A 23,193-nucleotide genomic window follows, 5' to 3' on the forward strand; every position below is an offset into this window, starting at 1 on the left:
ATGAACTACAATTGCTTTCGTGTTTTTAAACGAATTAGTTCAGGAAATGTAATGAGTGGTGATTTGTCTGATGAAGTGATTTGGCTGTGATGATATTATTGTGTTGTTCTCCAGAGTTGTGTTTTTTCATTATGTGGTTAGTGTCTTTATTTGTGTAAATAGTTAGTTTAGTAATACTGATATTTATTGTGTACTATTTATTAGTTTTTGAATCAAATTCTGGTAAGTCACTGCTACTAACTGATTGTATTTTAGTTGTTTCAAAGATTCACTTTAGATTTTTGCTTTTATATGTTAATTATTCTTCTGCACGACCTTGATTGTACTGTCGCTTTTCGTTTCTTGTCCATTATGGGGTTAATATGACAACAATCCCTGAAATCGCGGACGCAGAATATCCAGTGTACGAAGTTTTATAATAAAAGTAGATTGTAATCGAGTAGAATGTATTTATATGGTTTACCACTTAATCGGTGGTCATCATCTATTGATGCTATCTACAACATTCCCGCTATTTAAGGGTTAAAATATCTATTCCTTTGAATAGACACGTCTCTGCTTGAGAATATTTGACTATTATGGTACTACTAATGTCCAAATAAATGGATAATTCAATCGGCTATAGTACTAAAACTCTCCAAGACTGGTTTACCGGATATGGTACGTCCTTTCGGTAACTTCTTATACCCAAATTTTGCCAGCCATAGAAGCCACCAAGTAACTCTAAAACGTTTCAGTGCAAAGTGCTAAGAAACGTAGTCTACTTGGAGCAATTCTACCTATATTGGAGACGATATTTATTAAGTAAAGGACCTAGATATCTTGTAGGTCCTACTGAAATCTATAAAACATTAAGTGATGTCAGCGAATTTTGTAATAGTAATTCCTAAGTTTAGTTGAAACTAATATCTGTTTTATTCTTTTAATTCTGCATGTTATGGTATACTTGAGCCACTGTTTACAAGTGAATTTACCATTAGTAGCATAGCGTCCAGTAATGTTAATTGTAGTATTAGTAACAATTGTAATGATTAATAAGATTTAACTAAATCATTATTTATTAACAAAGACTGTCCTGTTCGATGTTTTACGTTAAGTTTTATTTGTACTAAATTTTAATACTCCCTATATCGTCCTTGGATCTGCCATTCTTCTATTGTACGGTTTCATAATTCGCCAATGAAAACATTTCTTATTCGACCTATTCTAGGAGGATAAAAAGATTGACAAATAACCTACTTGATGTAGGTTAATGCTTATACTAAAATTTAATTGCTAAACACGTGACATCATTTTATATAATAGTGCAAGTAAACCAGGTTCAAATTGGTGTCAAACTGTTAAGGAATATTGAAGCCTGAAATGCATAATGCAACAATAAACTTCCCCAGAGGTGAAAACAATAAATAGCAGAAATGCTATTTTATCTTGTTAAGTGCCTTTAATAGGAACGTCTTATGTATATCGTGCTCAAGTCATAATCAATCAGTATTATCCACTGACCTTTGGGTCTAACTCTTCCTCTCATTTGTTTCCTGTGACATGCAGCGCGTCCTTTGTTATTGTGAGCCTAAACACGTATCTACCAGCGGTTTAGCTTCTCTTGCCATAAATCTTACCATTATTAACGCAAAAATTATCCAGTCTCTCTCATTTTCAAATATCTTATCTTCTATACTGCTGTACTCTTCATAAATTGACCACTTTGTTGTGTATATATTTTTCTTTTTAGAATGTCTTCTAACATTTCTGTAAATTAACTTCCTATTGATCCTTATCCCTTTTTAACTGTCCACATATCTGTAATCTATTACATTTTTGTTCCAAATTTCGCATAAAAGCTTGACGAACGTAACATTTTACCATCCTCACCCCCTGTATCAATGTTCATGTTATCTCCTCTTGAATCGCTGGTTCATACCCTTCCGATGTATGATAATTTTGTTTATGACCAGATTTTAGTTTCTTGTTTGATGCCCTCGCATTCTGATACTATCGTGTATCTCGGTAGTGATTCATAATAGGAATCGCTCATTTCTTGTTTGTTATTAAATACGTTCCACATACCTATAGCACAAATGGCTGTGAGTATTGTAATAAAACCCCAGCAGCGTCACTAAATGCAACATTGTGCATTGTATAAAGTAGTTTTGTTTCATTACCTAGAAAATAACAGTGCATATGTAACTGTTAACATCCGATATGTTTAAATGTGGTTTTTATTTAGGCTCTTAATCTACTACATGTATATAGTTGCGTGCAGGCTGTGGATTTAATTTAAAATTTATGTGGTAAGCAACACACGTGCCATAGCGATGAACTCTTTATTGTAACTGTATTGATCTCTTATAATTTGATGTATAGGGTTGCTACTCTGGTGGCAGTTTTGCTTACCCCCACTGCATGATAAACTTCGGTCATGTTATGCAATCGTCTAGACGGTTTTTTACAACAAATCTTTAAACCAAGCTCAGTTTCGAGCATCAGATTGACAATCACGGTGACGGCAACTGGTGAATTATAGTTAAGTCCACATGGTTGATAATTTTATAGATGCTGTACCCTTGAAGCTGACTATAGGAGTCGTGCAAGCAGAAGATGGCGAAAGGGAGGCAAACATCTTGTAATTATATATTTTATTTAGTATGTAGCAATGACGGTCAACCGGGGTGATGTCATCACAGTGAAAGGAGGATCGTATACGTTTCGTGATCCAATTTCCATATTTTTTTTCAAACCATAGTTATTTGGGGCTCCGCAAGGAAATTTTAGAATGTTAATATTTTTTTTCCCTAAATCTATAAAATTGAATCTGAATACGCTATACAATAAGAAAAATTAAAAGGTATATTTAATATAACACGTTTATCACGTATTGGGCCTTTTAATATTTTACTCTGCCTAACGCCAGACGATTTTATTTAGTTTAGGCCTTTAGGGGAAGTTCTCATGGTGAAAGTGTTAATACAATCTCAATGATCTTCGGCAGTAGCACCACTGGTTGCATGGTAGATATGACACCACCTCAATATCGCATGCGTCATTGGAGGTGTAAGACAGCCTAGTACTTTTTGTATGAAACATCTGTCAACCCTGGGTGGTGATACCGACTGTATTTTAAAAGCTAGATCTGCATTAGCAGCTAAATCTTGAACAAAATGAAACATGACTTCTTAGGTGAAACTTGTCCAAATTTGAAACATTGTGGTGCAATTAAATGCAGTATCAATTGTTTCAATTTCAAAGTATATTTATATAAAGTATAATTATATCTGACAATTATAATTGGTAATTGTTAGGTTAGATTAGATTCGTTATAGTTTTTTTATTAGATAAACTTTATACCAATGAGCTCCATGATGCCGTACGCCCGCTTGAGGTCATGTTTCATTTCGTTTGAGATTTGGACTCGCGTCAAATATGGCTTAACATTTTCTTTCGCTTAAAAGTTTGTTTTTTGTTTTTGGAATTTCGCACAAAGCTACTCGAGGGCTATCTGTGCTAGCCGTCCCTAATTTAGCAGTGTAAGACTAGAGGGAAGGCAGCTAGTCACCACCACCCACCGCCAACTCTTGGGCTACTCTTTTACCAACGAATAGTGGGATTGACCGTCACATTATACACCCCCACGGCTGGGAGGGCGAGCATGTTTAGCGCGACGCGGGCACGAACCCGCGACCCTCGGATTACGAGGCCTAATACAAACTCATCGGCGTTATCCTCGTGTGCAAGCACTTCAACGCAGGATGATGCAAAAAGTAATGTAACAAGAAAGAAAAGAAAGTATGATGAAAGTTTTAATGTAGTTTTACATGTAAAGGTAAAGGTGAATCTAGTGGGTTGTGTTGAATGTGCAAGAGTGTTGAGTAACATTAGTTTGCATCCAGCAAAGTTAAAACGGCATCTAGAAACCCCCCCCCCCACACTCCGAATTAAAAAATTCAACTTCCGAGTATTTCAAAAGGAAGGATTCGCAATTCCATGCAATGAAAGCTACATTATGTTGTTTGTCCATTAGGACAACAAAGGTGCTCTTATTACTTCATATCGTGTTATTTACCGTATTGCAAAAGCAGACAAAGCTCATACAAGTGCAGAAGATTTGATAAAACCATGCGCCAAAGATTTGGTAGAGTGCATGATTGAGAAATTTCGTAACGTTAACTGTGTCCCTTTCTGATAACTCGGTTTCTTGAAAAATTAAGTATGTCGGCAAATTGTAAAGGAGAGTCGAACTTTTTCGCTTCAGAAGGATGAATCAATAGATGTCGCAGGTTATGCGATGTTGCTTGTGTTTCTTTGTGTTTACGAAGCTAGTTTTGAAAAAAACGTACTAATTTGCAACCTTTTGCTAACTCAAAGAACAGACGAAGAAATATTTAAACTGATCAATTTATTTATAAAAGAACATGAGATCCAATAGCAACTCTCCTCAAGTATTTTCATTGATAGCGTTGCAGCTATGATTGGTAAACTTTTAGGTGCAGTGGCACGCATTAAAAAAAAAACAACAAAAACCCCGACATCGAGAATATCCACTACTGTTTTCATCGTCATACATTTGCAATGAAATGATTGCCAGAAGACTTGAGGTAATGGAGGATGTCATAAAATATAGTTAATTTTATAAAATCACGACCACTCAATGCGACCATCTTCAATTTTCTTCGTAAGAATATGGAAAGTTTGTATAAAAATTGCTTTAAACTAAAGTCCGATGGTTTTCCTGGGAGAAAAGTGCTTGCTTGGTTTTACGAACTGCGTGAGGAGATAGGTTTCTTTTTTTAACTAAATGCCATTTTGAAGTTGCATACAAATTAAAGGACAACTGCTGAATACAGAAAGTGGCTTACTCTTAGAACGTATTTGCCAATCTAAATGAAGTAAATGCTAAAATGCAGGGTAGAATGATAACGTACTTCAAAGCTCGGAGAAAAATGGAAGCGCTTCAACGTAAACTATGAGGTGAATGTATATTTATGGAAAAACATGATTGCTTCGAAAATCCGTATTTTTTATTTTTTTTACTTATGAATGAAATTTCTTTAAGTAAAGATGCAAAAGTTTGTCTTGCAGCACATATCTAATTTGTGTACAATTATTGTATGCACTGTATACAGTTACAAAGACCAAATTTAGAAATAGGCTAAATACTGAAGATGATTTGCGCTATCAAGTAACAACCATAACTCCAAAATATTAATTTTTTGTGAACAAAAGGAAGCCTATCCGAGCCACTAACAAATAAGTACGCTGTACTTTTACTGATATAAATTTTTGTAAGCAGAAATTTTTGAACGACTAAGTAGAAGTAAACATTTTTCTTTAAGTATTGATATTATTTATAAAATTATATTATAAAAGCTTGAAATAAAGTTTTATCTGGTGCTAGTGACCGATTGTTTCTATTTTTAGTGTATTGTTTTTTATTAAGGCTCCGGAATGTGTTTCTTTTCTGAGGAGAAGCTCTGCAGTCGTAGAATGTAAAGAATATTATTTTAAAAATAAATCTCGCGAGCGACAACAAAATTGACCGGCCTTACTATGGCTGTACAACTTAAACAACTATAAAGCCTGCGTGTTTGAAACTCGTGTGGTTACAAAGTCCAGTCCCTCTACCATTCCAGTACAGTTCAGTTGCTCCTCCAATCTAGTGTTTACAAACTCTTCCTATATGTATCTCCAAGGAATAAATGTAGCAGCTGTACATATATGTCATATATGTGATATTCTATTACCACACATCATAGTGATAATACATACAGTACCACTATCAATGATAACATTGTAATAATGATACCACAAGCAATCACTATCCAGTCTACGAAGTCAGTCCAAAGGTTTTGTTTCCTGAGAGATCGTTAAATAATCTTTCACATAGGATAACATTACAATTATTTAGATTTGTCCATAGAAAACGCAAGATTAAAGATTAGATCTTCAAAACAATACAGAAGGAAGATGAGTAGCTTAAAGTGAAGATAAAATCGCTAAAATAAGGTCTGAAACACACTGTTGACATAGTTCTCTATACCTACAAATTTGTTTTGACTCTATCTAAAAGCTGTGATACTTAAGAGAATTAAAATAAGGACTTGTAGCGTGAGGAATTTGTTACAAATGTCTTGAACCTTAACTTTGTTCACCTTTTTTGGCACGTGCATCTGTACTTAAACTACTTGTTTCTGTATTGTGTTTGATCTATTCCACATTTTAAAATTTAATATTTCTGAATAATAGTTTCTTAATGTTTATGTGAACCTCTACCTGTGCTGTCTTGTGAACTTTTTCTTCAAATAAGCTGAGCGATGCAGGTGACAGAAATCCACAAGCAACAAGACGTCTTTAGAGTTTTCAGGAGGAACTTCATTTTGTGGAATTTTAACACTGCACACTTGTGTAGTTTAACTGGGTTAGATATCAACGTGTTTTCAGGTAATAATGGGCTCTGTAATTACTGACCTACTTTTCCGACCTGTTTCAATAATGTGACCTCTTTTTCTTTCTAAGCAGTTGTTCTAATGCTGATATCGCTAAAAATATTAGACGTTATCGAAACAAAAACAACAAATATTACTGATTTTAACTAATAAACCTATAACTTCATCGCAAATTAACAGTAAATCTTGTAAGCGAGACATTACCTCATGTTCATATAAAATATATCGTGCTTTTCAACTCTCTAAGATAAAATGATTACAACAAAATAAAAAATATAGTATATTTCAATCAACCAGAAACTGGAAAACTTTCTTTCTTCTACTTGTTTATAGCCAATGGAATTTCTCCAGGCAAGATAATGCAATACTAATTTAACGCTGCCAATCAGATTAAGCCCTAGTTTTCTAATGACGTAAAGTCATCTTCTTCCAACTTAAATAAGGGATAAGACATTAACTAATATTTTATTTAATACGAATAAAAGCCAAATGTATCCGTTTTTGTATAAATTATACAAAGTCTTACGTAATGAACTACAATGTAGGAATACAGATAAATAACTGTCTGTTCTGGTCTTTGCACAAATGCTGCTAAACGGAGGTAAGTGTCTGTTCGGGTCTTTGTAGAAACGAAACCTAATGCTTCATGACGAGAAACCCACTTGAAATAAAAATTCATTTCAGAACGGCTTCTGTGGGTATTAACATTTTTACTGATAAGGAGAGACAAATGTTTTGACCTTTCTAGGTCATCCTCAGGTTAAGAAAGAAAGTGTTTGAATGTTACCGTTGACGCACTTTCAAACACGCTCTCCTAAGAAGGTCGAAACGTTTTCTCCTCATCAGTAAAGGTGTTAATACCGACACCATCCGTTCTGAGATATATAGCGAAACCTACGTAACCGTCTGTTCTAGCTTTTGTGAAAACGTAGCGAAACATAAGTAACTATTAGTTGTTCTTGTAAGAACACAGCAGCAAAGCCTCGGTTAACTATCTGCCCCCTCGGTGTGGATTCCTGTACATGGTGAGGGTACCTCCCAGGGAAGGTTCTGTTCTTTCGGTTTACCTCCTCTGGGATATAAATATCCAACCACGTGTCTGCTGTGCGTGGCACCCCGTGAAAAGGAGGAGAGGATCCTGGTGGTTGATGGGTCCAACCCCAACACACCGCTTTGGCCTTAAATTCCTGTAGTCGGGCGGCCTTGGGGTGGCGTCCCTTGGGTCAATCGGCTAGTCCACTTGGGATAGGGTCAACTAAGTACCACTGTTGGATGTTCTCAACAGGTGTTGGAAACGATGTATTTGATGCTGGTGTTTAGGTATAGTGCTCACGAAACCCTCGCGTTGCTGCAGTGTTCTTGTTTGACATTGTATTGCATCCCCCCCATAGGGCTCAATGGTGGGTGGGGTAAGTGGGCACTGAAATTTCTTTTTTTTTACTATGGATCTTCCAAATAAAAACTTTAAAAAACAGTGCATAGGTAAACTACCATGTCTTGAAGATTCTGAGCAGCAATCTTCATCTGTAACACCTGTTGTACCTCATTTTCTTATATTACATTCTCTTTCGGAAAAACCTTTAGGGCAAATGTCTCCCTTTTTCGTTCAGAAGGGACGAGAGGGACTTGCTGGCTTTCCAAAGTCAGCAGAGAAGCTACGAGCTGGTGACATATTGGTGGAAACATCCACATCACAACACACTGAACTTCTCTTGCATTCAAAGGTACTCAAAGTTCACTCTGTAGAGAGTATGCCCTCTGATTACAACCCTTCTCTTTTCAATACTGGTTCTTCTACTTGTTTCCATACGTCTAGTCAGTCATTTACTGCTGTTGATCTTAGTTTGCTCCCCTTCATTATTTTCCCTTTTTTTTTTTTTTGGAGAGTTGACAATAATCCACGAAACAGTGATCATTTTCCTATCATTTTGAGAGAGATTGGCCGTGGTCGATGCCACCCGACCCGCGTGCCCCAGTGGAAGCTGGATCAAGCAAACTGGCCCTCTTTCACTGCTTTCGCAAAACTTGATCCTACAATCGTCTGTAAGTCATCAATAGACGACTGTGTGGTAGCAGTAACTGACTGTATTATACAAGCAGCTCCTCAATGTATTCCTAAAACTTCGATACGTTTTCCACGATATCCTCATCCGTGGTGGAATCCTGCCTGCCACATGGCGCGGATATTATATTAGATATTGAAGTATTTTCAATTTCTAATTCTACCAGATAAATAGTGTGAATTACATTATTTAGTTAATTATTATTTATACTACTTAAATCATCTTTATATCTGTAAGTTAAAGAAAATATGTCTGGATTTATTAATCTTCAATAAACATATTCTATTAAAAATAAAGATAAATTAGCTATAAAGTAGAATGTTTAGCTCCCGTAGGAACACCTATGACCTGTTTAAATACCTGGTTATTGAAAAATGTATAATTATTATAAATTGAGAAACTTGATATATTTTTGGAGCTACATATTTTTTTCCAATACTTTGAAAGCATAACAGAATTCCATGAATTAATTTATAACAAAAAATTAAACATTTTAATGGAATTGTGGTGTTCAATGTGGTAAAATCAAATGTTTGAATATTCTTTACTTGTTCACAATTTCTTGGGTATTCTAAAATGGGTTGATTTATTTATCACCTCAAATGTTTCTCATTTAGCATTTATAATTTAAATTTATCAAATAAAAATTAAGTAATTTATTTAACGAAATGGTCAGTTTAATAATTGTTCTTATAGAACTATAAATAAAGCTAAATTGGCACTTTATGCAGTATACAAATAGTATATAGAAAAGGTAAATCTACATTAAATAACAATTTGATTCAGGATAGTTTTCTTAAGCGTTCTATTGATTTATTTTATCGTGGAAAAGCATAACAATTTTGTACTAATTAAATCAAAATTAGTTAGATATATGAATTGGAGCTATAAAATAATTCCATTTTGTAGAAACTATTATAGAAACTATTTTATAGCTCCAATTCATATATCTAAGTAATTTTGATTTAATTAGTACAAAATTGTTATGCTTTTCCACGATAAAATAAATCAATAGTACACAAATTTTTTACACTTATTAACCAATGTAACTATACAATAATCAATAATTTCACTAACGTTTAAGAAAACTATCCTGAATCAAATTGTTATTTAATGTAGATTTACCTTTTCTATATACTATTTGTATACTGCATAAAGTGCCAGTTTAGCTTTATTTATAGTTCTATAAGAACAATTATTAAACTGACCATTCAATTCTTGAATCTCAGTTTTTAATTGATAAAACGATAAATCAAAATATTTCTTAAATTTTATGATATAATATAAATTTTATTTATATCTTTAAGTACATAAAACTTCCATTCCAAAAATAATCTAGGTAAATAAGAAATAATGTTGTTAAGTTTCAAAATGCATTAATCATTATTGTTTTCACTAGATTTTAGAATATGTTGTTTATTACCTTTTGTGGCAAATCTTATTTAGATCATTAAGTGTGTCGCATAATAGTTAGTTTTCAAGCTTCCAAGTTACCAGTAGTAACATGTTTATGAAAAGTGTGAGTGAGTGAACTATTTTTACACTCCCAAGGTAAATTATTAATTTCATCTACATTTAAATTAGTTTAAACACTTGTATATAATAGTGGACAAGTGGAACTTAAAAGGAAAGTTATGTTTTATAATTCTCCAGGATTCACAGAAACCTAGAAATTCCTTTTTAAATGTGACCGATACATCTCAGCAATAAGTAGAAATAGGCCTAACTAGCTGCTTTGAACTGGTTACAATAAGAAACTACAACTGTAAAACAAAAGTTTATGGTGTACGATACGCTGTCATGGGGTGTTACATGCTGGCCCGCATCTATTTGGTTTTGTTATATTACATTTCAAAGCGTTAATACTATCGGGTCGTCCTATAAGTAATGTCTGAAAATTTAATAAAGAAAATGTATCATCACTTTCTGTCTTTGTAAAAGGCTTTAATGACTAAAATATGTAGCAGAACGTGAATAAAAATGTTCAGACAAATAAAAGAAACTAACGCAACTCCACTTTTTCAGATCATTAATAAAATAAACGTTCATAAAGATGGATGAGTCTGAGGAGCATATCAAGCATATAATGCTTTGAGTTTAAAAAAGGCAATAGTGCAGCAGTAACTACATAAACGTTCAAAGTGTTTATGATGCGTTTACTCTCAGTTAAAGAAAATTTCGATGGTAGTTTTAGAAGTTCAGATCAGGTGACTACAGCTTAAGTGATGCACCACGTTCAGGTCATCCTGTTGAGTTTAATAATGACTTTCTGCTGGCTGCACTTGATGGAGATTGTGTTGTAACAATTGAAGAACTAGCACAGAAGCTTAATTCAACTCATTCAACAGTTTGCCATCATTTGAAACAGCTTGGTAAGGTGTCAAAACTTAAAATGGGTTTTCCATGATTTGACAGAAGCCAACCTGAGAACAAGAGTGGATATTTGCATTTCTCTGCACTCTCGTGAAAGTAACTCGCCCTTTATGGACAGGTTAGTGACTGGAGATGAAAAATGAATATTTTATAAAAGTGTTAAGCGCCATAGATAATAGCTCAGTGCAGGTAAACTGGCTAAAGCACAGCCCCAAATGGACCTCCATCCTAGGAAATCTTGTTAAGCGTTTGATGGAATATTGTTGGTGTAATCCAGTTTGAGTTGCTGCCATTCAATGTAACAATTACATCAGACATTTATTTTCAACAGCTAGAGTGCGTGAATGTTGCATCGAAAGAAAAGAGGCCTGCTTTGACCAATCGCAAAGGTGTTGTTTTATACCAGGATAATGCATGGCTCCATACATCAAGAGTCACATCTGCAAAGATTGAAGAGCTAGACTGGAAGAAACTTCCACATCTTCCTTGTTCTCGAGACCTTGTCCCATCTGATTGTCATCTATTCCAAAGTTTGCAGAACTATCTTGATGGAAAAGAGTTAAGAACACATGAAAATGTCAAAACTACCCTCTCTATATTCTTTTCCTCCAAACCCTAAGATTTTTTTTATAGAAGTGGCATTTAGCAACTTGTGAATCGTTGGCAGGAAGTAATTATTAATAATGAAACATACATTATTGATTAAATAACATTTAAAAGCGTTTGGAATTATTTCTTTTTCTGAACCTGAAATCGGACATTACTCAAGGGATGACCTGATATATCAGCTGGAATCGACCCCTTGGCTTAGTTGTCAGTTGTAATAACTTGCAGAAATATGGTAAGTTCTAAACATTACTCGAAACGTGCAGATATATTTCAATAAGTTATCTTGTTTGTCTTTTGTTTCCTAACTTACAAATCTTGTAATCAACCAATTTGAACTTTAATTTTTATTTCGAGTTTAAATATCTATTAACCCCAATATTCTCTATATTATTATATACTCTGCTACCAAGATTACTCATTAGTTGTTTAAACTTTAATTTTCTGCCATTCCTTCAGTCTCAGTTCCTTTCTCTTTATCTTTCCGCTGCTCGTCTTTGGCAGTTCTTCTACGAACACTATCTACAAAAGGTAAAGTTAATGCAATACTTACGTTAATATTTATGTTTAAATTTATATTTGACATATACTTGATAGTGTTAAAATTCGTTCTTCTAAAATTAATAACGATCTCAGAATATTTCTCGCATATCTTTACTTACAAATGTAAATCTTAAATATTTTGTTTCACACGTTAGAAATTCCAGTTTAGAAAAATAATTTGCTGGTCATCTTACGTTATCACCATCCACATAACCAACCATACATCTGTACAACATTAAATTTGTTTGTTTGTGTGTAAATAAAATGAACACATCACGTGTCGCATAACTGATTGAGGTTCACAAAGTGACTTCATCTAATGACTAGTCAGATAATATTAGTCTACAGACTTAAAGATAAGACCAGTTGCACATTTAAAAGGCATGATGATAAGTGGTTATCTAGCAGGATCGTCATTAGTGGCAGGATTTTAAAACCATACCAAACACATGTCGAACATTTATTGTAGACGAAACGGATTTAAAACCACAAGATTCCCGCAGTAAAATGGTTTAGTTATTGATGGGGGGGGGTAAGTTGTGAACACTGTTGTCATGGTAACTCTTCATGAGCCCATTTGTTACCTTTAGCTACTTCAAATTTCTAGAGTTGAACTAATACTGTGGTGAACACTTTTGCTCAAGTAATTAGTATGTTTGATTTATTTAGACAGTCGTGTAGTGTTCACAGTGCGTCTAGGTATCTTTTTTTTGTTCAGACCGTGGAGCAGTGTTGATGGTTCGTCTGGGTATGTTTTTTTGTATTTGTTTAATTTCTACTCTGACAGACGGGGATAATGGTGCTGTCAACAAACCAATGGTGTGCACTGAATCGTATTGTTTGATCGGAACTTAATTCTATTGACAATCTTGGGAGAAACGTAAACTTGGGATTTTTCACCATATTCTATAGTATTTGTTAACCAGATGTTGGCCATGAGGTTCCATCAAACAAAGGAAGACATAATGAAACCCGTGGATGGATCATTATTTCGATGAAAGATGAGAACATTAAAGTAGTCGGACATGAGGCTGTTATATTGGTGCTCAAAGTTCTGTCCCTTCTATGATTGTTTTGTTTCTTAAAGTTTTACAGTAACAATATCACTAATAATTAGCTTCACACGATAATACTTTTATATTTTTAAATTGTATAACTGTGTCCACTCTTACCTTTCTTGGATATTTGTAAGGGGCAGTGTGAGACTTCACGTGCGTCTGTAGTTCCCGAATTAGAATGTCGTGGTCAGTGTCTCTGTACTTTTCCTTCAAAACCACAAATGCTTTCACCACCTTTTGAACAAGAAATAATTTGTTTTCCATTAAAAATATTTGATATCCTACTCTCCACCTGTATTCTGTACAATTACACTTCTGATTGTGGTGTGAATTATCTTGTATTTTACCCTACACCTACAGTGTGAAGTGAATCCTTTAAATAGTAATTGTTAAATAAGTTCCCTTACTGACCTCTCCTCGCTCTGGATCTGGACTACTAACCACAGCTGCTTCCATTACTGCAAAATGCTCAAGCAAGGCACTTTCCACTTCAAATGGACCAATCCTGTATCTAGAGAAACAAAACGGGTTACATGATGTGGTTGGTCATACGTTTAAAAGTATCTCATAACGAGACACAACGTGTTTTCAATGATATTAATAGCCTTCGCTACCTTGGGAATGTTGGTTTTGTCCCCCTAGTGTGTGTGTTTGTCAGCTAGGTTTCTCAAACATTTGAATGGATTTGGACGAAAGTTGGTTTACATTTGAACTATGGCCACAATTAAAAAATATTAGTTTATAGAGGGTAAAAGTCACAAACATCCAAAACGCCCTAGTGTTCAACATGGGGACCGATTTTTCACACTATTTTTGCTCTGTATCTCAGTAAAAAATGATCAAATTTTCTTCAAACTTGGTGGGCACATCATTCCTGCGAAAAGTGATGTGCGTTTGTTGATAACAGCTGACCTATGAACCCAGTTTCGTATTTTTTGAGGTCCGAATATAATCGATGCTGTGTGACTGAGCCATGCGCTGTACTGAGTGCTCTTCTAGTTTGCAAAAAGCAAAATATGAGACAAATTGTTAACAAGTTTATTCCGGGTAGTTCTGTATGACGTGTGAAACTTTGCACATTCACTGCTGAACATACAAAGTCTGCAAAGGCGAAGTCCACGCTCACTAGGTGAAGTTTAACGTCAATAACGAGTATGCCCACCGTGAGCATCAATAACTGCTTGGCATCTCCTGCCCATGGAAGCGATGAGATGACGAATCACATACTGTGGAATGGCTGTCTACTCAGCCTGCAAAGCTGCTGCAAGCTGAGGTAGAGTCTGCGGTTGAGGTTGTCGCCATCGCAGACGTCGGTCCAACTCGTCCCAAAGATGTTCGATGGGGTTTAAATCTGGTGATCTGGAGGGCCAGGGAAGAACGTTGATGTTGTGGTGTCTCAAGAAGACAGTGGTGAGTCGGGATGTGTGAGGACGGGCGTTGTCATGTTGAAAAACGTCGTTGACGTTTACCATGATGGGTTGCACATGGGGCCTAAGAATCTCGTCGACGTATCGTTGAGCCGTAAGATTTCCTCGAATGTGCAAAAGGTCTGTTCTGGCATTGTAGGCGATGACAGCCCACATCATGACGCTGCCACCACCAAATCTGTCAACATCCTGCACACAGTTTGCTGCAAAACGTTCACATCGGCGACGGTAAACACGGGTTCTTCCATCCTGCCTACGAAGCATAAAACGTGATTCATCGCTGAACCAAGCATGCCTCCATTGTCGATGAGGCCATACCCGATGTACCCGAGTCCACTGCAGCCGAGCTTTACGATGTTGCTGGGTGAGGATGACGCCTCTGACTGGACGTCGAGGTCGGATTCCTGCATCTCGTAGTCGGTTGCGTACGGTCTGATCGGAAATCCTACGCAGCCCTGGTATGGTTGAAGCAGTAGACGTCGCAGTGGTGGTCTTATCCCAAAAGGTGACGTAACCGGATGTTGCGATCTTGTGCGGGCGTGGTCACACGAGGTCTGCCAGATCGTGGACGGTCACGAGTTGATCCATGTTGTTGGTGACGATTCCATAGCCTTGTGATGGTGCTTGGGTGGACATTCACAGCTCTGGCAGCATCTGATTGAGATTCGCCTGCTTCCAAGCGACCAATGGCGTTGTTGTGTTGTGCTTCAGTCAGTCTTGGCGTAACTGTATTGCGTGTCGGTGGCTTAACACTGAGCTATGGAAACCGATAACCCGTCACTTTTTATAGGAATTTTGCACATGTTGCACTTGCAGAACATGCAGATCTCTCAAACAAATTTATTGGACACGCATGCGTTTTGGCGAAAAATCCGATGTTTTCCTCCGTTTTCAAAGTGCACAACTTTTATTGTCATTTTGGTCTGACAATCAGTGCCTTAACACGTGTAACATCACATACTCTGAGCTGGTAACGTTATTACATATATTTCTCTTTAAAATAACAAAAATATCCCTTTTGCGTTTTTTGTTTTGAAGAGTATATAATTTATCTTAGTGTATGTATATAACACAAGTTCTAGTAACGAATAGATAAAATAATACTTAAAGTGAAAGTTTTTATTACGTTCTGCAGAAGTAGGTAACAGTCTAGTATAAAAATAAAAAAACAATACTGCCTTTACTAAGATCACTGAACTTTTATAATATCACTTCTATTGCTACTTTGTTATAGTAGTTAAATACGAGAGGGAACTGCATTTGAAATGCATAATACAGAGACTGAACTACACTTAAAATACTTGATACAGAGAATGGGATGCATTTGAAATGTACAGTCACGAGACAGAGCTGCCCTCAAAAACAGTGACGTTCTACTCTGAATATCAACATGAACGATGTAACGAACTGTTGAACAAAGACAGTGGTATTCCACACTAAATATCCATTTAAATGTAGGATATAATCAAACTCGTCTAAAATACTAGTTTTCCAATAATAAAAAACTTGCAACGTAAAATCAACCTCTCCAGTAAGTTGCTGACACTTAGTTATGTTGTCATGTCTTTAGCTATTCTTGAACTATTAAAAAATTCGTCATCAGAGCAGGACTGGTTCCTTCATCATAACGAGACTGATAAGGAATCTACAAAGATATGAAAATGCAGGGAAGCTTGCAGAAAGCATAAGTCACTGATAAAACAAGAACTGTAGATTCGTTCACAAATGGCCTTTTGGTATAAATGTTGTGGCCTAACCAAATTTCGCCATAAACTTATTTAAGAGAAATTATCGACAAAGTGGCTGAAGCTCTTATAAAGAAGTTTCCACAAGAACAGTTTGTTGTTGTTGTTTAGGCTCCTACGTTGTTAACTTGATGAAAATGAGCTCAAAGGATTTATTTTCACTTCTGTGAATTTCTAAATGGGCTCGTCAGCCGATAGATGAACAGATCTGTAATAGCATATTCTTACAGAGAGAGACTATATGCCCCTGAGAAATTGTTTGGAATGCATGTGAAAGGTCTGATTGTAATATCTTTTCCAATGTCTTTGTCACACTGTGATTTCTACTGATTTTGTTTGTCACAGCTGTTAATGGAGAAAGAAAAGTTTCCAAGCTCAAGTTGGTTAAAGCCTATCTTAGGCCAACTATGATACAAACAGACAATGGTTGGGCTGTCAACAATTTCCATCAACCACGATACAAACAAGAATCGTGCAGAACTGTACTCGAACTTTTCTCTGCGTTAAAGTATTTTTATTTGCGAGTTTTTGGCCATCTTACTGGAGCTTTCATCAGACAACAATGATGTGCAACAATCATAACAGTAACGATATTAAAGTTATCAACCATCCAAAAATTGTGATATAGAAGATAAATGGATTACCTGAATATCGAAACGTAATAAAAATGCTTATGTATAAAAATAAGCAATAATTCATATCTCGAATAATATATTGTTGAATTTTTAATTTTATATAAAAACAGCACAAATGATATGCTGCATGTCTTTTAGTGGTTTACATGCAGTTTGAATAACTGTTGGCTATTGTTTTGATTCACACCTACTGATGGCCTACTGTTTTCTGTTTGGATTGCACTAGCTTCCTTAATATCTCCTTTTGCGTTTTGTTTGTCTAACATTTTGGCATTATTAATGTCTCTTCTATGGTTGTCTTCCTGAACATAAAGCTATAGCTGATGTGTTTGTGGTACAGTTCTTAATACATGTTTGTAGTTATTTGAACCTTTTCTGTAATGGATGCTGTATTTTCTCAATATATTGTTTACTGCGATCATACCTGGTGCTATAAACCATGCTCTTTGTGAGAGGACTGAAAAGTGAGGATTATACCTTCGTTAAATTGTCTTTTGGGATAGGGGGACATAAACACGTTTTCTTATTTTAAGTTTCTCCACCACCTGAGTTGATTTTTTTCTTTGTTGATACAGTTGAACCACATAACACACGTTATGAGTCCTTCTATACATAAATCTTATTAAGGTGTTCAAGTTCTTTGATAGGTAGTATGTACTTGTAGCTCTAGATTTTAGTGTTTTGATAGCTATTGTATGCCATGATCGGAAATTTGTTTGTTTGATTGAGTCTTCTTCCGATAAACTGGAGGTATCAAACTCCTGTGAACCAGAATGTCCAGTAATGGAAGACTGTCATCACTTCAAGTTCTATAAAAATGTTTTGCTGTCTTATTAATTGTTCAGATGAACATGAAAGGTATTGAGGTCTTCCTTTCCATGGGTCCGTAAAACAAATGTATCATCAGCATGTCTTAATCATATAAGAGGTAGTATGGCGTGTTCAAATGATACATGAATATTTCTGCTACTACAAGTGATGTTAGCGAACCAGTTGGAGTGCCATCTAATATACTGTAAAACCGGCCATTTCAATGGAATTAATTTGTATCCAGACAGATGTCCAGTAAGATGTCTAACAAGTTCATGATGTTTGAGATACTAATGGACATCCCTGTTAGAAGAGATATGTCATAACGTAACTGTGTGTATATTATTTCGATGGTATCTTCATGAAGAGTGAAACTACGTGAGGCTGCCCATACTGTGTCCGTACACATTATCCGATCAGAAATGTGGATAATGTAAGCCTGCAATGATTTTATCATTAATCGCTTACATGTTCTACAGTAATTCCTTTAATACAAGCCTCTGATGGTTTTATTGTCATCAAACACTTGCATGTTCTACAGTAGTTCCTGTAATACAAGCCTACGATGGTTTTATTGCTATAAAACGCTTGCATATTCCGCAGAAATTCATGTAATATAGGCCTACGATGATTTTGCTGTCACCAAATGCTTACATGTTCTACAGTAATGCTCGTTTGCTCACTCCAAAAATGATGTATTTTTCTCCATCACGTACAGATTTTTCACAAAATGTCATATTTTTACATAACTGAATCATTTCCATTGAAATCAGTTCACATTTTGTTATACTTGAAATGTTGGCAATCGCTGGCAATAGATTTTTCTAGACTAATTGTGATGTGAAAGTCTTGTCGGTTGTTTTACAATCTGACAAAGCATGCAGTTTTGTCTGTTAATAAATATATAAGTGCACAGTGACTTTCCGAACACCCTGTAAAACAAACGTGATTATACAAAATATTCATTATGGTAAACAAAATAATGTATTGATTTAAAAGTTTTTTGTCTTGCCGATTTGTAAAAAAAAAAAACAACCATTCTTACACGGTAGAAAATAACGAATATTATTTTCAAGATCTGCTTAGTGGAATGCTGGAAACAATTCGTTATTAAAACGAAAATAACTTTTATGAAGTTTACGTTCGTGTAGTATTTTGTACAGTGTCGCAGTTATTTCTTTTTTTTTGTCCTGTTCTTTATCTAGCCTTTTCCTTCCATGGATGAGTTTGGATTCGGAGTCTTTGGTGGATTGCGTCTTCTATATTTTGCTTACAGCCACGTCAGTTTAAGAGGACTTAAATATTTCCTTTATTGGCAAGTAAGATAACAGTATATTTATTTTTTTTAATACCTTAATGCTATACCTTAGTGCGATGTTTAATCGTATACGATTCTAATGCTTCTCTAACTTGGCACCACAGCTCATTAGCAGTTCTGAGATCTAATGTATTAACGACTTCTTAAGTGGATACAATGATTTCTGTGCAAGGTACTTGTTTTGGGGTAGGAACACAATTAATTCCAAGATATAACATTACCGTTGAGAATGTATGCTTGTGTATGTCCATTATTTTGTCCCTGTCACATTTAAATAATAATGATGCTGAAAGCCGGGTTTCGATACTCGTGGTGATCAGAGCACAGATAGCCCATTGTTTAGCTTTGTGCTTAACTTCAAACAAACAAAAATATCGTTGAACTATCGATGATTGCGATCAACCATAACACAATCAAGAGCGACTGAGCTGTCAACAGTTTCTGTCAACCATGACACAAACAAGATGGTTGGATTGTCAGGTTGGAGTCAAATTAATGAAAGTGAACTTTCCAAAAGTTTCTAACATCAAGTGCTAGTCACGTGCTAGGTCTTACTTCCATGAAGTTTAATAAACAAGTTACATCTGTAGTACTATGTTGTTTAATAATATGAATTGTAAGATGGGGTGAATGAAATCTACAACTGCCGGGCCTACTGAGATATACTGATCATTGATGAAAATTACCATAGCGTTAAGGATCTAGTAATTAGATTATTTTAATAAATTTCAAGTCGTACCCGGATGAAATAATGATGTCATCAGATCGTCCTACAAACCAAAAATATCCATCTTTGTCTTTGTAACCTCGATCACCAGTGTAGAAGTAATCGCCTTTGAATACTGATGCTGTTTGATCAGGATTGTTCTGAATAAAATAGAAAAAAAACAACTTAAATGTTACATGAACATAAATAGCAAAATCACAAATTCACATGCATTTTTTTCTAAACGAATGTTTTTTCTATGTCAGAAAACATGTTCCTACCTTACTTGGTCCAAATAATCGCACAAGCTCGCTTGTTTTCACCATCTTGTCACATTCACAACGTTAAAACTAGAGCGCTGCAATCCAGAGTTAGATTACATTTGATAATCTTAGCCTTGCTCTAAAACGCACACATTCATGCATAATATTAGTGTAAAGTGTTTATAACCCAATAGTAACCACCCTGCCACGTTGATACCTGATGCTAGTGTAAAGCGTTTATAATCCAATAATAACCACCAAGTCACGTTGATACCTCTTGCTAGTGTAACATTTTGTAATTCAATAGTAACCAACATGTCGCGTTGATACCTCTTGCTAGCGTAATGTTTTTGTAATTTAGGGATGGCTAACTGTCCTATTAATATCTGATGCTAATGTAATGTGTCTGTGGTGACCAGTTTCCCCACGTGGAGTGTGGGTTACACTTAACTAATTTTAAGATTCTATCTTGCTTTCTGATAGGTAAAATTTCACACGTTGTAAAATAACTAGCGCAAACATACAAATAACTTAGGTAATACAAGGACTATTAATATCTTACAGTATATCCTTTGAAAAGACCAATTGGACGACAAGGCTTAACTTTCAGAACTATGTGTCCTTCCACTCCAGGGGGAGTTTCCTTTCCTTCGTCGTCGATAATCTAGAATATAAACTGTAGAGAGCATAAACTAACCTATATGAAACAAACTAGCTAAAGATTTGACTTAATTTTAAGATGTTCAATTTGTGCCTAATCCAAATGTATAACGTAAATTACCGTTACAGGAATCCCTGGGACAGGCTTGCCAAATGATCCAGGCTTAGCAAGGATACAACTGAGCATCGAACATAGTATGGTCTGTTGTTTAAAAAAAAAGAGGAATAATTAAACGTCTCTCAGCATGCAGAAAGTGTTGACATAACCTGATAACAGAATATCTGTCAGTCTTTCTTCATGTAACAATACTTTTATAATACATTCAGTGTTATTATGAATCTAACAAAGGTCACAACCATAAAGAGATTCCAGAACAGGACCTTGAACCCAGGATTTTGGCTAACACAATCATTTATCAGTATTTAAATTAGCCAATAGTACGAGCCGTAATTTGGACTTACAGTAATTTTTGTGAGACGATTTTTCGTTTCCTTGTAGAACAATGACCCAAATAACCAGAAGTCCAATGTTCAAGATCCGGTTCAGGAATCTACTTTTACACATCACCTTTCTTCATGTACAGTAATGACTGCCAGTACTGAAAACTAGCAAGACCGTAGAGTGTATATCATTCGTACTGACATCTGACACACACATTGTCTTTTATATGTGTGTGATTCGTAGACTAGCTGCTTTCTATCTAGTCTTACACTGCTTAATTAGGGACGGTTAGCGCAGAGAGCCCTCGAGTAGCTTTGCGCGAAATTCAAAAGCAAACAAACGCACATAATTTATCATGATACAAACATTTCGATAACGTCATGAATCGCGCCAACGCAAGAATTAACTACATTAAACGCATCGCCGGCACTAGCATAGGCTACTACCTCGAACAATCTACAAAATTTACATTTGACGCTCTTCAAATACTGTAATCCCGCTATCCGCAACATGCCCTCAAATCTATACAAACGGCCATAAGACCTACAGAACCATCAAAGGTGCACATAGGTTACCGAACTATATAGCCAAAGCAACTTTAAATAATTAGCCCAACTTTTGATTCTAAATGAATCTCTCACCAAACTAGCTACCAGTTATTTCAAACGCTCGCGAACCAGAAACATACAAACTATTAAATTTTGTTCCACCCCTAGTTCTTGTGATAACATTACCTTAATACAAGCTCAACATTATGTACTGATACGTCAACTTTTGGCACTGGACAGCTTTTTAATTTGGCATGTGTCCAGTGAAAGTTGTATCCTTGGGTTTCCCCCACACTAAAATGTGTCATTGATATTCTGTAAATACGAGGTAAGCATTTTAATCTAAACTTAGTTTAAACTATAGGTCAGTTCGGGTTTTAACATTATATTACCTAACTTTTTAGTCTTGTTTCCCTGCTATCCTCTCGCCAACTTCTCGAATTGTCCTTTTGAAAGTACTTCTCAACCACTTACCCCAAGTTTTTCTCATTCTCTACCCTGACCGCTTAATATATTACAATCACGAGCAGGGTTGAAAAGATACCACACTTTCTTAGCGCACTTTGTTATCCAGCAGGCCCCTTATGGGCCTGCCAAACTTTTAAGCCTAAATTACTGCCACGTTAGTAAGTTCTGTATATGTGTTATCTATACTGACGCCTTGTAAGCAACGTTTCTGTGTTATTTTTACTAACGCCTGGCAAGCAGCGTTTCTGTGTTATCTGTACTGACGCCTGGCAAGCAGCGTTTCTGTGTTATCTGTACTGACGCCTGGCAAGCAGCGTTTCTAGTGATTCGTACATTCTTACCGTTTCAGTTTGACCATAAATCTCCCTGATAGACACATTGGTTTTTTTCTTCCACACAGAGATCACTTCGGGATTCTGAAACACATATTTCACACTGATAACGATTTCAGACAAAGGTATCAAAATATACAGTAGAACTTTACCTAGTGCATGCATATTATATAATAAAACTCTTGGGAGGGCTAAATATGTTGTTAAATAAGCTGATTTCAGTACATGTACAGTCTTGTTTCCTTTTGTTACAAAAGCTAGTCTTGACAAATATTTATTGTTCATTTTCCACACCAAATTAATAAATTAAGTAACGCCTCATTGCTTTTAAAGTTTTATTATCACATATAATACTACGTAATTCAACTATGTATAGCTGTAGCAATGTCACCCAGTATTCCACTACACTGTGACTTTGTAACATATTTGTAACAGTATACACAAAGTTTACCGGATCTCTTTTTGTGTTTGTGAGAATACATGTTCTTTACCAGAAGCGAATTACGAAAACTCAGCAAATCGATGTGTATTTCCTTCTATTACATCCGAACTGTTTTTGATGGGTTTTTTTTGGTTTTTTTTCCTACAACGGAATAGCTGGCTGATGATTCGATAGATATGGAACGTGATGTCGAAACTCACGAATTGCATGTTGTACAATATTCACATAAAACTTTATACACTTGTAATGTTCAAATCCCTCAACAAGAAAATAGTCGGCGATCAACAGCACAACCAGATGATAAAATGTAGAGT

At 35.5% G+C, this 23,193-nt stretch overlaps 1 protein-coding gene and 1 long non-coding RNA gene across 11 annotated transcripts in view; one reads left to right on the plus strand and one right to left on the minus strand.

Annotated features, from left to right (window-relative positions):
- LOC143233792 (uncharacterized) lies at positions 1 to 20,928 on the plus strand. Its single transcript, XR_013018308.1, has 3 exons — positions 1 to 136; positions 18,906 to 19,019; positions 20,777 to 20,928. It is a non-coding gene; the product is annotated as an uncharacterized LOC143233792 (long non-coding RNA).
- LOC143233790 (acyl-coenzyme A synthetase ACSM3, mitochondrial-like) overlaps positions 9,773 to 23,193 on the minus strand; it is a 22,889-nt gene continuing 9,468 nt past the window's right edge. For 7 of the 10 annotated variants that reach the window (XM_076470467.1, XM_076470468.1, XM_076470465.1 and 4 more), the window contains 7 exons: positions 22,447 to 22,521; positions 20,769 to 20,849; positions 20,550 to 20,651; positions 19,758 to 19,885; positions 13,495 to 13,594; positions 13,198 to 13,317; positions 9,773 to 12,004 (listed from right to left, as the gene is read on the minus strand). In XM_076470467.1, coding sequence (XP_076326582.1) covers positions 11,912 to 12,004; positions 13,198 to 13,317; positions 13,495 to 13,594; positions 19,758 to 19,885; positions 20,550 to 20,651; positions 20,769 to 20,849; positions 22,447 to 22,521 — 699 coding nt within the window. In that variant the 3' untranslated portion in view covers positions 9,773 to 11,911. The remainder of the gene's footprint in view (positions 12,005 to 13,197; positions 13,318 to 13,494; positions 13,595 to 19,757; positions 19,886 to 20,549; positions 20,652 to 20,768; positions 20,850 to 22,446; positions 22,522 to 23,193) is intronic. The other 3 variants (XM_076470471.1, XM_076470466.1, XM_076470469.1) reach the window with 2 other exon arrangements.

This window comes from Tachypleus tridentatus, chromosome 12, assembly GCF_004210375.1.
Source record: "Tachypleus tridentatus isolate NWPU-2018 chromosome 12, ASM421037v1, whole genome shotgun sequence".
NCBI classification, from domain to species: Eukaryota; Metazoa; Arthropoda; class Merostomata; order Xiphosura; family Limulidae; genus Tachypleus; species Tachypleus tridentatus.